The sequence below is a fragment of the Nasonia vitripennis genome, assembly GCF_009193385.2.
Source record: "Nasonia vitripennis strain AsymCx chromosome 4 unlocalized genomic scaffold, Nvit_psr_1.1 chr4_random0005, whole genome shotgun sequence".
NCBI classification, from domain to species: domain Eukaryota; kingdom Metazoa; phylum Arthropoda; class Insecta; order Hymenoptera; family Pteromalidae; genus Nasonia; species Nasonia vitripennis.
Genome location: NW_022279640.1, coordinates 1,041,501 through 1,065,240, shown reverse-complemented (window position 1 = coordinate 1,065,240; position 23,740 = coordinate 1,041,501). Strand labels below are relative to the sequence as shown.

At 31.1% G+C, this 23,740-nt stretch overlaps 1 protein-coding gene across 15 annotated transcripts in view; it reads left to right on the top strand.

Moving 5' to 3' along the window:
* LOC103316989 overlaps positions 1 to 23,740 on the top strand; it is a 357,042-nt gene that overhangs the window by 212,378 nt on the left and 120,924 nt on the right. For 10 of the 15 annotated variants that reach the window (XR_004345278.1, XR_004345277.1, XM_032601935.1 and 7 more), the window contains 2 exons: positions 17,135 to 17,383; positions 17,460 to 18,358. The exons of 1 other annotated variant lie outside the window; for it this stretch is intronic. Coding sequence is in view for 10 of the 14 variants with exons in the window: in XM_032601935.1 (XP_032457826.1) it covers positions 17,135 to 17,383; positions 17,460 to 17,897 (687 nt within the window). In the remaining 4 variants the exon portion in view is untranslated. Of the gene's footprint in view, positions 1 to 5,471; positions 5,532 to 12,618; positions 12,839 to 15,582; positions 15,732 to 17,134; positions 17,384 to 17,459; positions 18,359 to 23,740 lie in introns of those variants that run through there. 4 more of the 15 variants (XR_004345274.1, XR_004345275.1, XM_031928257.2 and 1 more) reach the window with 4 other exon arrangements.

The following is a 23,740-nucleotide window of genomic DNA, read 5'->3' as shown; positions in this document are numbered from 1 at the left end:
TTGATTCTTGAATATCCATGGCCAAAAATTCGGTTACAGTTACTGGATCACTTTTACTAGACCATACTGAATTTGTGATGGATTCAAGTGTGTGAACAGCTATATGTTCTACTAATATACTTGTCCAACCCAAAAATTCGCTAAATAAAATGAATAAATGATCCTTATAAAGCTGTGGACAGTAGTAGGCATTTATTTTACTAGATGCATTCTTGATATCTCTATTTGAATCACACACTCGTAATTTCAAATCATTAATGTAGTTCGTTGCTTTATTTTTTGGCTCATTCAGCATAGTTTTTACATCGTTTCTTAAATAATTCAAACTGTTAGAGTCTTCCAATAAAATCTTTTCAAAACTTTCATAACTATTTAAGATATTATGAGTCTTGATTTTTGTTGTCAGTGATAATCTATTAATAAACACTAAATCGTCTTCGTGTGGTATCATCATCAATGATAATATACACAGCACAGTCTCCTCAAATTCTTGTAACTCTTTAACTTCACTCAAGTAAAAAATGCACTTTAAATAAAATGTCTTTACAGGTTTTGGTTTTTCTTTGAAACAATTGGCTTCAAAAAGAACTTGAAGTATCGTAAAAGTATGCACATGTATTATAACCAGCTGACTATTATTTCTGTTTTAAATTAAATTTTCATAGCACAGTAATGTGAAGTCACTGTAGGAGCACTTATTAAAGGCTTCGAAAAATCGACTCAAAATACTTCTATGATATCCAATGTTTAGATGTGATGGTAATGGTACACCATTTTTAAGAAACTCCAAACAAAAATTGAGTATAAATGAACAGTTCAGTGATTCGCTGACTAGTTGTGCTGACTAGTAATGGTAGTCGACTCAAAACTGCAAGTGAGAGAAAACAAAAAGAGATTTTCGCTAGTATAATTGATTATCTTTGAACGAGTTAAAAGCCCATTATAAACTAAAAGAGAAAAGGGCAAATTCATTTTCACTAGATCTTTGTACAGATCTATTTGTTCGGCAGACCAGTACATAACACTGAATGGGCAAATTGATATTTTTCGAATTAAACCATAATATTGTACACTATAGTACATTTTTATAATCTCTGTTTAATCATCAGAGCACTTTTCAGGTTTTGAATCTTGGCGTTGTTTCAACTGCATATCATTATCTGCATTTGCATTACTTTCTTCACTGTTTTCTTGACTTGTTAAATTTTCTTTATTTTCAGATGTGGTTTTTGTTTCTCTTCTTTTTTTAATTTAATACCTGGATACTGGTATTCTTTTAAGTCACTTTGTATACTCTAGCGATCTTGCTGTACATAAATGTACAGATTGTGCTTTTTCATGGGATATAACTGTCTCACTGCTGTACTCCATACTGTGCCTTTTTCCTTTTTTAATTTATAATTTTCGTCGAATATATTTAATGTTCTTAGAACATTAAAAATGTCATCGTATTTTGTGCCTGGTTCTGGAGATATTTGCGTACTCACGCGTTACTTAATTGTTCCCTAAACTACTTCTCCACTCACAGACCACCTCGCGTGTTTATGTGCGCACTTCTCGGTTAGATTGCTGGTTGTATTCTTGAAGATGAAGCCGACCGGAGAAATTACCTTCATGAGCGGAGCTCGTAACGGATCTCGCTTGTGCATCAGTACTATCTAATGCAGAAAGAAAATGCGCGAAGAGCCGTCGAGCCGATGATGAAGATTAGGACGAACAAGTAACGACGAACTGAGTTCGGAGTCGGTCCCGTCGGTCTTGGTGGTACTAGAGTCTAGGGATAATTCTGTAGTATTATTGGAATGGTGGAATATGGAATAGAAACAACATTTTTACCACCCACCCACCCAGAAAATAAAAAATATTAATTATTAATTATTTATGGATCTGTGGATGAATAAAAATATAAAATACCGCCATTTTCAAGCCAAAAGCGGATTTCATTTTTGGGTGCTGGCTCGGCAGCACCCAATTTTAATTTTGATTTTTCTCAAAAACGAGGACACGCGCAGACAAATGTTACTGATTATTTTGTTTATAATTTTTGAGGCGCAGACGATTTATCAAAACTAAATTATCATAAAGTTAAAATTTATAATTCTGAGCTCGACTTGATCTTTGCATCCAACAAAACGGCGGTAATTTCGAACAATTAATCAATGGTTAACTCCAGTTAACATTCCATAAAAATACTTAAAAAATAACAAAAAGGGAAAAAAAAACAAATAAAAAAAATACAAAAAAAATAAAACAAAAAATGGGATGCTAAATCCTTTTGACAACCTCCTCGATGGTGCATCCTGGGTTCGGCTGATGTCAAAGGTAATTTCCGCACAAAAGATGATTTGTTTCCAAAATCACATGTTCGAACGTAAAATTTCCCGCTCTTTCCATTTCTGGTGCCAAAAGTAGGGGTTTCTATTTGAAAATTCGACTTGACCTTCAAATGACCTTGAAGGTCATGCTCAATGACACTGTCAAGGTCATCATCAGATGGCCAGGGAAAAATCCTAAAACTTTTACCCGAAACTTTTTTCGCTGGCATGCTTTGCCAACGAGATAATTGAGATTAAAGATTAAAATGACTCACCCTGTATATTAACAATGTTTAATAAATACAATTTTCACATCAGTCTCCTGATAAGGGCGGCATTGTCCATCGAAACGTTAAGAAAAGAAGAGAAAATGTTATTAAAGTTTTTTCTCCTTTTCACCACACAACCTTCCTCGGGAAGGTCGATACAGCCAAATCAATATTTTGATCACCACCGAGGGATAACATCAGATAGAGAAAAAACCCATTCTCTCTAAAAATATTAAAAGCTTTTTGATGTTGGCGAAGGAAAATGTTCAAATTCGTATGAAATAGAGAATAATTTGCTTGAAATCCCTAATGATTTAATGATAAAAGATAATAATATCATTATAGAAATATAGATGGCTCCTACAAACAATGATGTTTGAGATATCAACAATAATATTCTGGATATTGTGAAAGGGCTGACTGTTGAATATCTAATCATTGATACTGCAGAAGATGATAATTTCATAAACCACATAAATTACAGTTAAGAGTTAGTGACATTGTAATTCTTTTAAAAAACTTAAAATTAAATAATGAGCTTTGTCATAAAACAAGGTTGTTGGAAATAAAAACTAATGAAATATTCAATTTAGGCTGAAATGTTGAATGGGAACAATACAAAAAAAATTAGTGTTGATACCACGAATAACTCTATCGCCATCTAAAGAAGAAATACTGGTCAGTATGCATCGAAAACAATTTCCCCTACGTTTATATATTGCCCTGATAATATATAAATTACAAGGGCAATCATACAAACAAGCTGGTATTAATTTGCCAACACCGAGTTTTAGCCATAGCCAATTATACGTTGCTCTATCAAGAGCTATGAATAGAAAAACATTAAAAATTCTATTATTACATTATGCAAAAATAGAAGGGGATAAAATAAAAATAAAACACAAAAACACTATACAAAAAATATTGTATACAAACAAATATTACAATAATAAATGGAATAATAAAATTAATAATTTCATATCCAATATATAAAATAGAACCGTAGAACCAGAGAAAACGGGTTCATGCTTAATATTATTAATGTAAAATGGCTGCAATACTGAAATAAATACATGCGCTGAAAATCATAATACAAAATTACATTAAACGGCAGTAACACTCTAACAAATTGATAAGCTAAAAATTATTAAAATAAAAGGAAAAAAAATATATGACTCGAAAATATATTTTACCAGCACGTCCTCGTCGTGAAAGTCGGGTAACAACATAAAAAAGTTGCTTAACGTTGAAAGGATAGAAAACGTGATTTTTCGATTATTCTTTAATATAATTTGCAGAACTATCGGACATCACAACCTTTTACGAGACACCATCAACGAAGGACCGCAAATTTTTTCATACTTAAAAATAGGTAAGTGGAAGTATATGAAATAAATTTATAATCTTCTTAACCTTTGGAAGCGGTAAGATCGGTAAAACATTGATATTTTAATCGATAAAATTTTTTTTAATTTGCTAATATAGTTTTTCATTTGAAGTATTTTAGTATCAGAAGCAGACTAAACGTTCGGAAGGCTGCGCAAGTTGTACCTATATAAATACTTTTCTGTTGTTTATCAATGACTTATGCGCATGCGCGACAATATGTATAAATAGCGTGAAAAATTGGTTTTAGTGCTCAGTCTACTCTGACCTTTGGAAGCTGTAAGATCAGTAAATCATAGATATAGATATAGCGGAAACTTTTTTACATTTTTAAAATTTGTATAAATACCCAAGATACCGGTTTTGTTACTCAGTCTTTTCTAAACCTTTGAAGCGGTAGTTTCGGTAAATTTTTAAACCATAATTTATCTGTATTTTTCTTATATGGTTTCTCATTTACAAGATGATTCAAGCCGCATTGAAGTACCATAGCCGACTAAACGTTGAAGAGGCTGTGCAAACAATAGTTATTTTAATAATGTAATAATAGTTGAAAATGATTTAGCGTTTTGTATATATTGTATCATTTTGCATTTGAAATTTTCTGTTTACAACCTTGTTGTGCCTCTATTGACTTCATGGGTTTCAATGGAGAGGCGCTGTTCGCTTCGGCGATCTATGACACGGGTCGGAAATCGTTACCCTTTAGTCGATGCTATTGCACAAGGTTGTTAATTAATTGATGATTCAAATGAAATTTAATATAATAGAGGATTCAAATAATACTAGGGGTGTGCCCCCCCCCCCTACTCGCTCCGCTCGCCAACCCCCACTTTCGTCGTAGTGAAAATCTTGATTTTAATATACGTAAAGCATAAAAGCGTATAGATGGGCTGTACACGCGCTCAAATAATAAACTTACATTATATTAGCCATAGAAACAAAATATTTCATAAAATTTCGATGGTTATTTATAATAACATTTGGTAATCGTTTATTAATTTTTACTTGAAATTTTAAAATATTCAAAATATTTTAAATTATATCATTTGGAATATGATCAAAATCCGTAAACGTTTCAGATCTATTATTACTTTTCCTATTTAACTCTATCTTCTCGTATAACTGTTTAATTGTTTGTTCTTGTAACTCTTGTAACATTGCTTCATGTAAATTTAGTAAATATTCATCGTATTCTTGCTCACATTTTACATATTTTTGATCTAAAATTTTTTGATCAAAATTTGATTGTTCATCATCTTCATTCGCTTCAATTATTATTATATTTAAATGAGGTTCCATCTTTATAAAATTCTGTAACGAAAATAATAATTTAACTATGAAACAATAGTAATAATAAGCATTAAAATAGTATATTATGATATAAGTGACCTAAGTGAAACTTTTTCGCACGTTATGAGGTTTTTAAAAGAAGTATTTTAACAAAATTTTTTATATCGCAAAATATTCCATGACCGAATCCCTTTTCCTTAATTTCCAGAATTCCTCGATGACCTGGGCATCTTCCGATTACTGCCGATTATAAGCAGTGAAGCATTCCCTCATTCTGGCTCAAACTTTTGAATTTGATATGAAGAGTAAAAAAAATATTTGTAATAAAAACTAAAATAAAAATCAACTATCTTGTGTAATGAAATCAAAAAATTTATTAAGTTGTAATAATGTACATTCGATGTTAATCATAAAAATAATATATTTAGAAACACGATGAGTAAAAGATTCTTGTTTTGTAAAGCTCAAAATCTTTCTTATTGTTCCGAACGTAACCGAGTGCTACTAGGGATAAGAGCAGTGCGACGTATTTATTTTTATTAATATTTATTTTGCGTAGTATTATTTAGTTTAGCGAACGTTTCTACGCTATTTAATTCTCACATGCGCGAATCGACAAGGCGATTCTTGGCGACAGGCCAGTACGGTTAGGAGTGGTTTTATAATCATTTCTAGACTGCCACGACCTCAGTAGGGAGTTTTACTCCACGGATTTTGAAGGTCACTTTCAGTGCAGAAAAGCTAAAGGGCTGATCTGTGACTGCCAGGCCAGAGAGTTGAGTGGTGGGAGGCGTTCGCGCGGGTGCATGACTGCGCTTATAGCTATAGATATAGAGGAGCGCTCACTGCTTCGAGTCCCTTCGGTAGTCCTCGGAAAAGCGCCTTTGTTTCAGCGGGCCCGGGTTTTCGGCGGCTCGAGTGCTCGGGTCTGTAGGGGCGCGTGTCTGCGACGCGTCGTCACTTCGCTCTAACTCCTCATCCAGTTAGCTCGAATCCTAAATCCATTCACGTTCTATTGATCATTTTTTAATTAAGTACTTTTTAAGTTTGCGTTTTAGTTATTATTTTTTTGCGTAGTCTATTTTCTCGTTTTTGTATTAGATTTATAATTTATTTCAATATATTTTATAATTTCATAATTATTTGTTTGAGTCTTATTTATTGACCTTTTTACTTGATTTTATTAACTTTATTCCTGAACATTTATAAGCTCTTGCTCTGACGAATAGTGGGACCACGAAAAAGAGAAAGGCTTGCACTATGATAATCATGAAAATATAGTTTCAAAAAGTTTTTTTTTCATCCGAAATGTAGTTGTGTGAAAAAAAGAATATTTTGTCTTGATTTCAATCTTGAATTTCTTCTGTTTCTTTTTTCCATTCTGTAAGAATGCAAATTTAATTTAAAGTTAGTTTAAATAAAATATATAGAAATTTATATAATTTAAAAATAATGACATTCTTACTTCAATAATTTTATCAATTATATAATTATAATTCTACTTACACTTACTCGTTCCTCTTTCTCCAAATATCCCCACAAATAAACTGCTCGCTCCATAATCGCTCCAAAAACCTTGTGTTGTGCTTCGCCGTAAAAGATCTACACTTCTTTTTTGTTTAAATTCATAACTAAGAAAAAATGTGAAGAAAGTAGAAAGAAAATAGAACAAAGACATAACGATAACCTTCCTTTTCAGAAAGCCGCCGTTAGATTCCTTTGCACATGAGTATACTATATACATATTCGAGTGTAATGCGATCGACTTCCAACATCGAAGAGGCGTGTAAAAAACGCTGCAGTCGTTAGCTGCGGCTAATTGCCTTTCGGAAATCAATTTCACATTTCGCGCCAACGAAGGCCTCTAAAAAACCCATCGACTAATCGAGAAAAGAAAGAATGCACAGTCGACAAAACAAATATTTTCCTGTAGTGCCAAAATTCGACGCCCACGCGCGAATTATGCATACACAAGAAGTGCGAAGCTGTTTAAACGACACCCCTGTTAAGCGTGCGCCCATTCATCTTTCTCGTATTCACGCTGCTATTCTTTCAGGTATACGCGTCGAGCGCGCGTGTTACGGAAAAATGTGTTTTTGCACTGAAGTGAAAAATCGTCTGCGCAAAAGCCCATATGCCGCTCCAGATGAGCGGAAAACAAGAAGGGTTTCTTATTGTACGCTTGTTATTCTTGCGAAAGAGAAAAAATCGTCCGTTTTTTTGGACAAACAGTTCGAATTTTTAAAGAAAGCTTAAAACTAATCGCAGGGCAAGTCATTCTTCTCGTTTTCCATGACTCTCTTGTACTTCGTTGTTTGAAGAGGGAAGCGTGTCAACACGCGCGGAAAGAGCGCATTATATCGGCTTTTCTTCGCTTCGTCTCGCACGAAGTCTCTAATAATTATCTACCGATATAACAACTAAACAAAGAGTATCGTGTGAATTTACAAAAAAATTGCAGTAGGAAATGACAAACGATCGTCCGCAGACGATATACAAATCAAAATATCACCTAAAAAAGGGGAAAAATTGAGGGGAAAATTGAGGGGGAAAATTGAGGGGGGAAATTTCTGAACCGGCGGCGGTGAAACTTTTTTTATAATATAGAGAGATACGAATTACAAAATCGGTCGCCTAATTCATATAATAAAAATTACTCACTTGCTAACGCTCGCTCGTTATAGATAGATAGATAGATTAGCATTTATTTTTGCACAAGTCAAAAAATACATAATATTTAAACATTGATTTAACTTCTAAGTATATATTATCCACAAATTTATAATAACAGAAATATGAAACAAAAACAATATTAAAATAATGTACCATTATTAAAATATAATATTATTCAAAAATCAGAAGTAATTACATCATAACATTAAAGCATAATACTTATTTTATGTGCTGTAAAGCCATTCACATCGTTTCTCAATAACTTAACATTTAGGAGTTACCCTGACACCTCCCTACTGAAAAAGCTTCAGTGAAAATCAGATGATTTCCAGGTAATTTTCAAGGGAAAAGCGTGCCAACTTCGTATTTGATTAGCAGATGATTTCCAGGTGAAAAGCATGTGACCTCTTATTTTTAAAACCCAATTTTTTTCGCATTTGATTAGCAGCTGATTTTTAGATGAAAATCAGGTAACCTTTTATTACTTTGAAATATTATGTTTTGGATTTATATTTGCTAATTGAATAAACTTTTCATCATGCGTGCACGAAAAAGGCCACTTTCCATGCATGTAAAATGAATAGAAAATCGAGTTTTTTCCTCACTCTGCAGCCTATCTGATGGATGTGTGTGTCTATATAAGTATTTTCAAAATTTTCAAAAATTTTTGAATTTTCAAAATTTTTTGAATTTTCAAAATTGTCAACCTTGCTAGAAATTTGGCTGGTTGAACCAGTCAATATCCCAGCGGATCGGCAGATTCATTCGGTATAACCCCGACTAGAAATACTCGAGAAATCTCGCCGGTAACTTGGATCGACCGCATTAACATATATTTTATAATAGAGACCATATCGAATATGACGAACTTTTGAAATTTGATGCTCCATCTGTATTAAATACTGCACTAATATAATTGTATCTATAGATACAATTATATTAGTGCAGTAGTTAATACAGATGGTAAATAAACATTATAGTATTTTACAAATAGTCAACGAAATTGAAGAGAATCCTACCGTTATAGATACTACGGATATTAAAAGTATTTGTATTTTCATGAAAGTTATTCGAAATATGTACATCTTGCCATTACCAAATATGTTACATTACTAATATCAAAACAGCATTGTATATAGATGAAATATATTTTGTAATAAAAAACATACAAATTTACCAAATACTTATTTAGTACTCCTAACCACAAATAAACTTTCTGATACTGTTTTTCTCACTCTATCAATTAAAATTTGTATTATTATTGTACACGTATTTAAAAGTTATTAAAATCAGCAATTTACAATTTTAAAAATATATAAATAATAATATAATTAATATTCAAAAAGATTCTATTAATCTTTGCGAACGATAAAATGTATCACTAAATATCGAATTTTTTAAAATAATTATTTCGAAATAGCAAATGCGAACAATCTGGCATTATAACCATTATAATAATAATAATAATAATAATAATAATAATATTTAAAAAGTTTGTTCGATTATAGCAAATATAAATCCAAAACATAATATTTCAAAGTAATAAAAGGTTACCTGATTTTCATCTAAAAATCAGCTGCTAATCAAATACGAAATTGGCATGCTTTTCCCTTGAAAATCACCTGGATATCATCTAATTTTCACTGAAGCTTTTTCAATAGGGTTGGACATCATCTATGATGCGGATATAATTTTGGATCTTGGATTGTTGGACCTTATAAATTTTGGATTATTTAAATTTTCCTGTGTGCCGTGAACCCATTTACATCTTTTCTCAACAACTGACATATTTTACTTTTTTATTATTATTTATAATTTATAGCGCATTATTTACATGTTCCCCATGTATATCTAAAATAGAAGATATTTAATTTATTTATTAGTATTTATGATTTAAAGCGCACTATTTGCATGTTACCCATATGTCTCTAAAACAGGAGATGATTTATTTGTTTATTATTTATTTATATACATCTACATCTACTATTATATTAAACTATACTTAAGGTATCTGTATGCCGTGAATCCATTTACATCTTTTCTCAGTAACTGACATATTTTATTAGTTCATTATTAATTTAATATTTCATGATATACAATGTTTTCCGTATATATCTTATTTGAATCATCATTACGTTTACTTTTATCCTCGAAACTTGAATTATTTGAAAGTATGGTATATTTCGATACAAGTGCGCGAAGTAAGTGATTCGCTCGGGCGACAAACTACACCCGTGCGAGGCTCGCTTACTCCATGTACATGTATTAAACCATATTTTTTAACACAATGTGCGCGATTTTCACGGGGCTCGTTTTTCGTGTAGCATTTGCGAAACTACGTTTCCATAGCAACGGCATCTTTTGCGCCATATTATTTGTTTCGCGCACTAGTTAAAGAACCTGATGTTTTGCAAACGGTAAACGAGCCCTAGAAACCGCGTTTCACGCACGGAGTGTTAAAAAACTTGTTAATTTTTTTTAACGTTACCCTGGATGATGCTACATATAATTGACCATGACTAAAAACTGGGTTTGGTAAATGGACACCAACTTTGTTAAATGTTTAGTCTTGTGATTTTTTGATTGTCATGACATATCCAAATCATACTGGAAACTGTTGTCTTGTCATGTCAAAAGGAATTTCTCCTTTTGAAGAAGTCAAATCAATCCGTGGTATTAAAACAACTTTACCAAATTGTTTACCGCTGAATATTTCTGCTTGTATACAGAATTGCATCATTTTCCTTACTATTAATCGAGTACTATTACAAACACCATCATTTAAATTAAAATTTCTTAGCAAAATAATTACAGCACCTACTTAGATACTGTCTTACATCGCCTTGCATCCTATTTGAAATGCTATTACCCTCGTAGGAAATATGCCATAAGATATGGCCGGTGAATAACTAGTGCCCATATTTTCTTAGCATAATATGTCATGATACTTTGACATAATATGCCCACATTATGTTGAGTACTTGACTCCACTAATGGGTTTATAACCTAAAATCTTAATAATCAAATTTATTTTTAAGCAGTAAATTTTAAAATCATTTACGTTTAAAAAAAAAAACAATTAATTTAGAAACATCAGGTGAAATCTGTGTGTTTAAGATTATCAATGATGAAGTCTAAATGTGATGATCTTGACAGATATTCTCCTAACTCAGTGTTCGAGTCAGTCGCAGGCAATATCTATCACTATAGTTCCTTATATCATGCAGTGTATTCAAGCAAGATGTTTAATTTGTAATGTAGATGCTTATTTTATTATGTAAAAACAGGCTAGCGTCACAATTTTTGGTTGTTTGTCTTTGCTAGCTGATCCACACCGAACCCCATGGCTCCGGGGACAAAATTTACAGATAGGTGTTTACATGAGAATTTAAACTACAGCGCTTGAGATAAAGAAAAGTGGATATATTGTTTTAAAATCCTGAAACAAATCTCCATAGAAAATTTCAGCCCTCTAAGTATGATATTTTTTATTGAGAGCAAAAAGAAAATAGAAAAAAAAGTAATCATACAATTATTGAGAGTTTGGTTTTGCTCTCAATTAAAGATATTGCATGAATACACTGCATATAAGGCACTAAAATGATGGATACTGTCTGCGACTGACTCAAACACTGAGTTGGAGAATATCTATCAAGATATTTAGACTCCATCATTGGCAATATTGAACACACAGATTCCACCTGATGTTTTTAATATCCACACTTACATAAAAACTATACATGTGAGTGTGAGTGTTGAGTGTGGTCGTTTTCAGTTAACCGCTGCCAATTCTTCGGCACGTAGCTTCCTCCAACAAAATGTATAGTTCAAATAGATAAAATATTGTTCAAATGTACAGTATATGAATGACTTTTAAAATACTTTCAATCCTAATTATTTTACATAAGGAGCACCCGTCACAATATCAAATCATATAATTTTCATGAAAAAATTTAAACCTTAATATTTTAAATACCGTAGGGTCCTCATAACCTCATAAAATCATGAATTGTCTTAAAACATTCTGAACTTTAGTTAGCGAGTTATAAGGTTTAACAGAGATAGTAATTTTCAGTTATACAGGGTATACAGGGTGAGAGACAAATAATTTGAATCCTGATATCTTTTAAAATAAACAGTTTTATAAGCTGTAAGAAGAACTTAGCCGAGGTGATCTAAAGATCAATATTTTCCTAAAATTTCAACTTAATTAAAGCCTTTTTACTCCCGTAATCGTACGACATAAAAAGCCTTTTTTTTAGTTTTTGATTTTTAGCTTGAAAACTAGTCATCAAAATGGTTTAAAATGTTCGCAGCAAATAGATATTATTGTTTTTTATTGTTATACATTTTTTCAAAACGTTTGACGATTTAGTTTTGGAGATAATAAATTTTTTTAATAAATCACCTTTTTTATCATAAAAATTAAACGGAGCGGTCAATCTGGAAAATCTTGCGGGAAAAAGTAGGCAATTTTATGCTCTTTTAGATACACTATTGTTGAATATATTGTACAGATCATATTATAAAAAAATAAGCAAAAATATTTTTTCAAAAATCAAAAAATGGCTATAATATGTCTATAAAATGGTCAGAATCATAAAAAAATTTTTTTCCTGAATTCAGAATCAGAAAACATATATGCATGCCAAATTTTTTTACGATTGATCGTATGGTTTCAGAATTATGACGGTATACGTACATACATACATAGCCATCCGCACGGAAATTTCCTAAAAACGCATGATTCGTACTCCAAACACCTCCAAATGTGTTTCTACAAAGTTTTAGCGAAACTGAAAATTTTACTATTACAAAGCTTCTTCTCGGGAGGAAACAAAATTACATGTGAAGTTTTTTCATTTATTAATAAATTTGCTGCTATACCAGTCCATGCTACAGGTAAAACACTTATTTTTTCTTTACTCAAATGAGTGATAATTGTATTTAGTAAGTAGCTTTTCCCACTACCTCCAGGTCCATCAATAAAGAAATACTTTACTTGATTAGCTTTATTAATTGGCCTATTTATTACTACATCGAAAATTTCACGTTGTTTATTCGTTGAAGAGCTTATATTGTATAATGAATCATTATTAATTTCATTTGTCACATAAAATTCTTCATAATTGGTTTCTTCAACATCCTCACTAAATTGAGGTAAATTGAAATCAGTCAATGCGTACCCGTGACTTGTTAAAATAGAATTGATATGTGTCAGTGAGATGTTTTCACGTATTTTTCGAGTTAACAATAGACTGTAAAAATATGCTTCATATTTTTCAAATAATTCTTTAACATTTACTGGGTGATGAAATACGCATATATATAACCAAACAAGTTGCACAAAACTTTAGGAAATCCAACCTTGATTGCATATTCCAAGCATTTGTCCCATTCTTCATCGGTGGTTATTAATTTTCTAGCTACCACTACTTCATGAAATGTTGTGTATGTAACATTTTCCAATGTTTTTCATTCTTTATAAGATTGAGCCATTTGTACATGTAATAATAATAATTTAAAAAATTTTGTTCACGATCCTCCGCATTTACAAAGTACATCCTACTTATAATTGCCGTCTGAACTCTTTTTTTTGGTGTTCATTTCTTTGTTTTTCATTAAAAACGTAAAAATATGGTATATTAACATACAAGTACTGTCTATTTTACGGATCGTTTGCATTTAGTTTAAACCATGCAGTCAAAGTTGTGTTGAAGTTTTTGTTAATCAACTCTCCTTCTGATCCTTTCTTAAAGAATACATACTGTTAATTTTACAGCTAATCGGTAAATTACGTATAATAAAATTTACATTGCATATTGTAGTAGACGATACATTGATTCTGGAGGGCTTACATATCTTGTATTATTTCATCACACTTGAAATTTTCTTCTTCACATTTGTTTTCACTATTACCTTGACTCATTTTTATAATTGCACAATCATGCCCCTTATAACAATATTTAAAAAAATATTTGACACATTGAATAGTTAAACATACTTCAACATTATTATGCCAATTAAATTTCAACAATAAATACGGGTCGTATGGAACTACAAATCGATTATCAGCTATATTGTTTTTATTGAAAATTAGTAGTATTAAAAACTAGTATTATTAAAAGTATTTTGCTTATTAAACTATATCGGAAAGTTTTTGGTACAATTTTCATCGGGTATTTCTGCACCTATAACTTTATTAACATCATCTGCGTTGTTCAGTTTATGAATTTGATGAATAATAGCCAACAAGTGCATATGTGGTAAACCTCTTTTCTGAAACTCAATTCCATAAGTATATGCAATACATTTTCCAAAAATGTTTTTTTTTTAAGAATTCCATTTAATAATTCATTAACTCTTGCATTAAAAACTTCTGCTACTAAATCAGGCATATCAATAGTTGATTCATTTTTTCTCAAATTTTGTTTAATTTCCTTCCATTTTGGGTTACATGCCATAGTAATAAAAGATCTGGTTTACCAGACTTTTTAACTATTGTCATTGAATCTAAAAAATGTTGTTGTAACGATTATGGACTTCCTGAAAATGTTGAAGGTCATATAACCATTTTTCCAATTTTCACGTTGTCATCATTACTTTTATTTTAGTATCTTCATATCTTCTGGCTTCGTTTTCGCCTGGATGTAGGGTATAAATATTGTGGTAAATTTGACCACTTATTCGTATAACTTGACGGTCTTTTCCGAAAAGAGCGTCAAATCTAGCTACAAAACTTGCAAAGGCAAGTGCATCTTTATATTGTCTAATATTATTTAAAAAGTGTTAACTTTTGCCAGTATTTCCAGAAACTAATTCTTTTAAACGTTAAAGATAATTAATATTGTCAGATAATACGTTTTCTCTATTGCAATAATTAGAAAACTTCTTGTCACATAATATTTCAAATTTGAAATGTTTGGCATTACAGAATTCACATATTTTACTCATGCTATCTAAATCATTCTCCATAATTGCTGATTCATTGAAATTGAAATCGAACATGGTATCCAATTTTGTTATTGAAAATTCATTGAAATTTTTAATAGCGTAACCTATTAATTTTTTGTACTTATTATTATAATCTTATTATTTTTTAATATTCTTTAGAGCTATAAATTCATATACCTAATCATCCGAGAACGTTAGGAGCGAGGTGACCCCGCCAGTAAAATATTAATTTTAAAGAAGATAATAACAATAAAATTCAAACCATAAGTAAGGAAGAATATGAATACAAATATGATGAAATTAATCAATATCTTAATACAAGATATTTAAGTCCGCTTGAAGCTATGCGCAGATTATTAGAATATTCTTTACACGAAAATTCACATATTATAAAAAGATTAGCTATTCACGATAAAGATCAACAATATAGTATATTTTGAAAAAGAAGAGGAAGAAAAAATTAAGAATAAAATAATAGAAACGACTTTAACCGCATTTTTTTAAATTGAATCAAACTGATCTTCATGCAAGAAATTATTTGTATATTGATATACCAATACATTACACATTTGACGAAAAACTAAAAACATTGAACAAAAGGAAAAAATTACCAATATTAATCAGAATGTATTTAGTAAATCCGAAAGACCGATAACGATACTTTATCATATTATTACTTTTACATGTTAAAGGGCCAACCTCATTTGAAGATTTACGTACTGTTAATGGAGTTTTATATTCTACATTTTATGAAGCTGCTATAGCAGAACAGCTTGTCAATAAAGATGAAGAGTGGGATAAATATTTATAAGAAGCAATACTAATACAGTTTTCAATAGTACCATGTGAATTTTTTGCTTTTATCGGTATTTTTCATAACCCTATCAATGCACGAGAATTATATGAAAAATATAAGAGATATTTTTATCATCCTAAATATGAAGAATGTGCAAGTGAAAATATAGCATTAAATGCAATTGAAGAAGTAATGAAAGCAAACGGTTTGACGTTAAGTGATTTTAATTTGCCTATTATAACAATAAACATTAAAGAATTTTATAATGCAATATTTTTTCAAGAAGGAACTAATATGCTAAATAAATTAAAAAAGAAAATTGCGTCCCTTAACATTTTTCTTCGTTGTAACCAGACTGCGAACAGGTAATTCCATTTACCTCTGCAGGTTTTCAGATATGAAATACATACCTTTTAAATTTCTTCTGGTAATAATAAATAAATAAATACATTTTCTTTTATATAAACAATAGTTAAGATCAGCTTCACTGATCCTTGTATTTGGCAGTTATTTATTTCCTAAATTACACATTTCTTAGAATTTAATTTAAAAAGTGGCTTAATCTTATATATATATGTATGAGATAAAGGCCAAAATATAACTTTCAGTTTTCAAAAGTATGGAAATATTTCCTGAAAATGTTCGGGTCAGATGAGGCATATTGCACCAAAGTTGTTATTGAATTTATGCATCAAAAAATTGCTTCTAGAATTGTTGTATGTCATGAAGTGTTTGAAAAAAAAATGTTTGCCACGGTAAAAAGTTGTATTTGAAGAATATCTACAACTTTAACATTTAACATTTTCATGCAAAACGTAAAACCGCAAAGTTTTATGGCAAATAATTGTTTTTAAGCTGTGAAAAATCGATTTCGGGCTGTAAACTCGAGTTATGAGCATTTTCATGATTTGATGTTGCGGAGAAAAAGTTGTATTTTTCAAAGATCTACAACTTTTTAGTTTAACTTTTTTTATAGAATGCTTAGAATTAGAGTCAAAAAACTGTTTTTAGCGATTTTTGGATGTGACTACACTTTGCGTATACGTGCAGGATCAAGCCCAAAATAAATTTGGCACCTTAGTATTATGAGCTAATTTCTCACACAAATTTTCACCCCAATTGATTAAAGTCTATCAGAAATAATCGTGTAACAACAACATTTTTATTCAAAAATACGTGTAAAAATTGCCCCCATTTTAAAACAAATTAGAGGATTGGAATAAAAAAAAATAGTTTTTTAGTTTTTGCGAGAGGAGACTTGTAAAATTCAACCCGATTGGTCGAAAATTGCATGAGATATCGCATCTCACACACTTTTTGCGCACGAAATTATAATTACACGAAAATAATGTACGAGTAGTGCGCAAAATCGCAAAAAATTATTTGTATTCATATATGATTTTTTTATTAATTGAGACAATTGTATATCATATTTTTAATGCTTCCAGGTAAGCATGACCTCGACCTTTGGGGCTGCAACAGCTAGTAATCCTCGTCCATTTAAGTGTACAGATTGCAAATCAGCGTTTCGCATACATGGTCATTTAGCTAAACATCTTCGTAGTAAAATGCATATTATGAAATTAGAATGTTTGCGAAAGTTGCCGTTCGGAACTTATGCTGAAGCGGAAAGATCTGGTATAAATCTTAATGACATCGACACAACGGACTGTGATACTAGTCTTGCTAGCCTACAAGTAAATATTTTAAAACTATATATTAAGTTATATAACAATGTTGATTCATTAATTATATCATATACTTCTTCTTTAGGTCATAGCTCAAAAACTTTGTAACAAAGATCCGAGTAATATTGGTCAGTGGGAGATTGAAAGGATCTTAAATCATATGACTAGCAGTAGCGAGAATTCATCTGATGAAAGCGATACAAAAACTGCTAAATTAATAGCTGAAAAGAACGGTCCTAATATATCCCTAGACGACAATGGTTGCAGCAAGCCAAATAACATGAATTTCATAGATATTAAAGTGGATAAAATTAGCAATGAACTTAATTATAAATGTCAACTCTGCCCAGTACACGTAAACAGCATCAACGAACTTCATATACATTGCGTTGTTGCACACAAAACAGAAGTAGATAACAATTCGATAATGACAGTTTTGTCAGTTCACAAAAAGAAAAAAAATGAAAATGAAAATACTCATGATAACCAGAGAATTGAAATCTTTGCAGAAAAGATCCAGTAAAAACCTGACGTTATTCAGTGCCAAACAGTTTTAAAATAATCTCTACTTAAATTATTTTTATTATTATTTAATTTTAATCGCATTTAAAAATCGAAATTTACATCAGAATTTTTATTCTAACTAATGAATATTTTATTTTTAAATACGGATGTGGTAGAAAAAAGTATAAATTAAACCGTTATTAATTAATAAGAGAAACATAAATTAATTTAAAACATGACTGGTGCAATGGACAAAAATGTGATTATACTTCAAGTGCAAATGCTGAAAGCAAATTTTAATGATTATTCTAATCTAATATAACCACACACGCACACCCACCTACACACACACACACACGCGCGCACGCACACACACACACTCAAAGAAATACTTTAATACGCATGTATAATACTTTGCATTGTATAATACTTTGTTCTAAATTTAACATAATGTGTATTATAGCATTTTAAAAATTTTAAGCAATGTTTAAAATTCCTGCCTGACATCTGCTTGTATTTTAGTATATATGTTAGGAAAACATATTCCAAAGACTTTCAAACTGAATTATTTTTTAAAACTTTATACATTTGGATACAAATTTAAAAACAAAATGGTAATCTACGATAAAATATATGTATAATAGAAAATATTACCAAAAATAGACCACATGATATAAGAAAAAATGTTAAATAAAAATATTTTTAGAGAAGTTTTAACAAGATCATATTTTTCCACATGGATTTCTTTTAAGGGGACGGGTACACCTTAAATTGTTAAAAAATGAAAAATTCAACTTGTAACATGGTGAAATTCCACCATGTGACAAGCATGCTCGGGCGAGGTCAGGGCAGAGCGTCCCAAGGTAGCGTGTATGTGTTAGCAAGAATGAGCTAATCGTGTCTGTTTTTGTTTCGAGCAAACGACGTGAGAGATGGAGAGTCACCCGAGAAGATCGAGCAACACAACAGCCGTCGTCGGCTTTCGCAGAGGTCGAGAAGGTACTAGAGGAGACGGTGAGTAAGGTTGGCGCGGCGAAAACAGCAGTCATCGATTCGACAGGGCGTTCAAGCAGCGAAATTATAAAATTTCATTTAGGAACTATAAAAAGTTTATAACAAATATACTGAGAGGAATTTCACTAATCAGGGGCTACCATTTTATTGCCGAGAGACAGTTCAAAGGTGTATTGAAGTACTAGAGCTAAAACGGTGGACGTATGAGACGCTCATAGTGGAGGTCGTCGCGGAGGTTCGCGAAGGGTAAATGCTTACATTCGATGTATGACGCAGCATACACGGGCATGTATGCGTATAATATTGCTTATTCGCTGTGTGCGTAAATAAAATTAGCTCAATATAAAATACACGTAATCAAATATGATGGGTCTAGAAGTTTCAGTTTTGTCCACTATGCTATCCCTATGCCACCCCCTCTTCCACGTCCAGCGAATACTCCGATGTAAACGATTTCTATTGAATTACTGACAGGTCCAAACAAGAGATCGAAGTCTGATCGAATGCACCATTGTAGTCCCTGATTACCAAATTTCTCTCACTAGAATGATTTTAGATAAAGAAAAATAACTATTTTTATAACAAAAATTCGATACAGACAACATTTAACTTGATTTTTTAAGGTTAAGTGCTCATATTTTTCAAAATTGTTATGCAAAGAGGTACCTATTGATCGTTTTTAGAACCAATTTGCATACGTCAAATATTAGTTTTCTTATACAAAAATTTGCAACGGAAACTGTTTGTTGATACAATACATATTTGCAAATGAAAATCAATAAAATGTTATCCTCTATAATACTTCATGTAAAATTTAAAAAATACTATAATTAATATTGTGCTAGTAGCTTGTGGAACGTATCTAATATATTTCTAATTACTTATCAAAATTCGGAAAGCTTTTCCATCCCTTGAGTATTGGTTTGCCAATAAGACCCCGTATTTCGTCACGGATTTCAGCATTTATTGCTCAACGAATATAGGGACATCCAATATGCTTTGAGGTTACGTTCTCTTAATAATCTTATTGTTTACAGTTGTTTATTGCACTTTTACGATGCATAGCTGTAATCTAATGAGTACGTAAGAATCAAAATAAGATAGTGATCTAGGTAATGAGATGTGTGATTTTTGATACTCAGATATGTACACTGCGGCTATTGATAGTATCTAGGTTAGGGTCTCCCAAAAAACACGAACATTCGAGTAGCAAAAATCTTGATGCAGTCTCATATTCCGGCATAGCAAAAAGTTCGCCCGCATTTTTTTCAGAATTTTTAAATTATTTTCAGGCGGCGCTCAAGCTGCTCAAAAGTTGATGAAAGTTTGTGCACTTGAGCCCTCAGGAAGTATTTTGAGGTGACGGCGATAATCACCTTCAGCTAATCCGACCCTTGGGATGCGTTTTCGGCTCTACCCTATAAAACATGTATGGCCAGTCACTCCTTTTCCAAACTTTACCCTAGTCGACAAGACAAACTAAGATTTTTAGTTCTCGTATTTTATTTATTTTAAACTAAATAACAAAAATATTTTTACTCTTACTATTATAGTTTTTATAGGTACAATCATTTTTTATTTATTTCCGCAATATGTTTTTTTTTATCAAAAAAACTGATTTTAAAGAATATTTGTAAACAATGATATTTTTTATTTAACTAATATTTGTCAAAAATATATAGAAAAATTCATAGCTGAAATTCCCATAGAAATACCGGAAAGCATGATCGTGAAAATTTTGACCTGAGTGACCGCCCCGACCCAAGCCCTAAAGTTTTTGCCTACGGATCCATTTTAGCTCTTTATTGCCCCGGGCAATGTGCTAGCTGGAAGTGTCGGTCAAACAAAAATATTTTTGGAATGAAAAAAAGCCTATAAAATATTTCTAGGTGAACGACGCTTTGGTCAATTGTTGACAAAGAGTTAAACTTCAGTAAAGTGAAAATCTTAGTTCCGTAACTTAATATTTGTGGGCTGTATGAGGCTCTAAATATAGTAAAAATGGCTGTTTTTATATTTGAATATCTTAGCTTTGAACAAGCCTATTTTAATGAAATTCAGTTCTATGATATTCTGAATTGATAGGCAATACGTGCACAAAAAAAATAATTAATTGACCTCATTACATTACATCATGCTTAAAAAAAATTCGAAGCATCAGACCGTTTTTTTTTTTGTATAGGTTTTACATTAAAATCTTTGCAAAGCTTGAGCGGTGCGAAAAAATAATTTAAAAATTTTGAAAAAAATGCTGGCTAATAAGAACGATCTTATTGTATTATATAAAATTTGTAGATCATAAAAAAGTCAAGAATTTAATGTTTGTCGAAATAGAGAAAATCAAAAGAAAAAAACTAAAAGTACTGAATTAACGTCGAACTTCTACTGCTAATGGCATTTAGAATATATAGTTTTTTTTCTATTTTTTCAGAAATTGCTTTAAAATTAATTTTGATTCTTTTTATTTTTGATTATATGTTACAATTATAAATAAATCTGGTCCGACACTCTTTCTTATAATAACCATTGCGGTTGTATGACCTGTGGCCTCTTATATATGTTGATAATCGATCTTTTTGTTTTTACGTAGCATAATGAGGAAAAAATCTGTTTTTAATTTTATTATGTGTTTTGGTTTCATAGCGATTCTTTGATTTACTTTTATGTGATAATTTTATCGAAAGAGCTAATAAAAATAGTAAATGTGTACCTAAAAGTGAATAATATTTCCTATCTTTTCACCGCGGATGATTTAGATTATCGTTTATCGTTCTTTTGTTATGCACCAAGAGTGAAATTTTTTTAAACCGTTATAACTCGATCACTACACTGTATAAGTTCTACAAAATCATGATTGTTATAAATAACCGCGTAAATATCAAGTCATTTCACAAATCATTTTCTGAGAAAAAAAACTCAATTATTAAAAAATAAAATTTTTGTTTCCTACCTATGGAAGCTTTGCATTTTACAGACCACGTTAATTAAAGAAAGAAGGCATAAATCATATAAAAAATTTGGATCTAGACAGATATTTTTATCTTAATTCTTATTTTTATATGAATTTATCGATCTCTGCAAGTTAACTATACTTGTGATATTGTTTTGTAAATTTGGTTTTATTAATGATACATTTAAACAATTGAGAGCTGACGTAATTAATGTGGCGGCACAAAGGATGAAAATACATATAGATGTATAAATGCATATAAATTTTAATACATAACATAACCCCTTTTATTTTTTCCAAAATTATAATACAGATTAATGAGAGAGACAATGCTTCAAAATAAAAATAGATTCATGATGTGTAAATTGATGTACTCAAATGCTCGCTCATTAGGTTAGATCTTGATCCTTCGAGCCGCCATGCATATTAAAAAACTTCCGTTTTAAAAACTACTTAAACATATAAATTTTTAATTAACCATATTAAGGCCTAGAGACCTATCAGCAAAAAATTGATGTGTAACGAATTCTCATCCTATTTTCTACTGTATATAAATATTTATATGTATATAGCAAACCCATGTCTGTTCCATATTGAAACGTTGCGCTTACAAACTAATGCACCTACACTCGCAATAATTTTTGGTGATAGAGTTTATAATACAAATTGCTCGCATTCGTCAAAAAAAAAAAGGAATTAGTCATTGTTTGCTGGAAGTCAAGGGGCTGTCAGAGCGAACTTTACTGATTGTGACCTCACCTTGCGCCGTAGTTCTTATTATTTGCTTTCAATATACTTTTAATTAATTAAAATCAAATTGATAATTGTTCCTTATTGTGGAAGTGACCTCGGAACACAGAGTTTTTAGTGATTTAATTATTAAAAAACTTTATGTCATAAAATATTGTACGAAAAAGTGTCGGTCATCTTACTGATTCTCACTTTCATCGTCGCCTCCACCTTGCGCCGTAGTTCGGATTGTTTGTCTAAATTACATACATTGGTGTACATATTAAGGTGCTTGTAAATATATAGTTTTATTATACGCATCTCGGAGCACTGCGTTAATGTGCGATAAATGAGTGTATTTACTTATTATTGATGATCCAAAAATCTTTTTGAGGTTAGGAAAACCAGAACATGTCGACCAATCAGCGTGACTCCGACATCCCCTATATGAACTTTTTAGCTCTTTTAAAAAAATAGCTACTTGATCATCGCAGCAATCGAGCACCATGCATAACCTAATCATCCATGCGCCAACCTTCTGGTTAATTCACAATCTCTTAGCCACTCCAAGCTTAGCACATGTACTGCTTACTAAGCTATTTTTACAATGCAGCTTCTGTTTCTGTCTTGATATTTTTAGCTTAAAGAAGCTGCTTTAGCCTTATCACGATACACGGGCCATAACCGAGTTATTGAACGTCTTAATAAAACCTGGTACCGCATCAACCTTAATAAGACTTCCAAGGTCGTCACCACAGCTTTGTTCTAATTAGAAAAAATCCAGACAAAAATTCCGGGTGCACAACATTTGCCTTTATCCTACTCGAATTATCCACTAATCTCAACTGGCTCTCAGTAGCCAAGTTTCTAACTTGATTCATGCCTTTTTATTCAGTTATCACGCTCGTCGATACGGATTTTTTCAGTAAGTGAATTTTCGCATGAAAAAATAAGTAGAATATCACGATATTTATACAGAAAGTAGTTCTTATCATGATTCATCAATATAATTTAGTTAAAAAGTTCTATAGTTTAGTTTTAAGTTAAAATGGTTTAACAAACAGTAATCTAAACTCTCTGCGGTATGGAGATGAATAATTTTATTCTCTTTAAGGTACGTATTCAGTGTGTTTTTCAGAAATAACATGAAAATGAACGATTTTTACGTT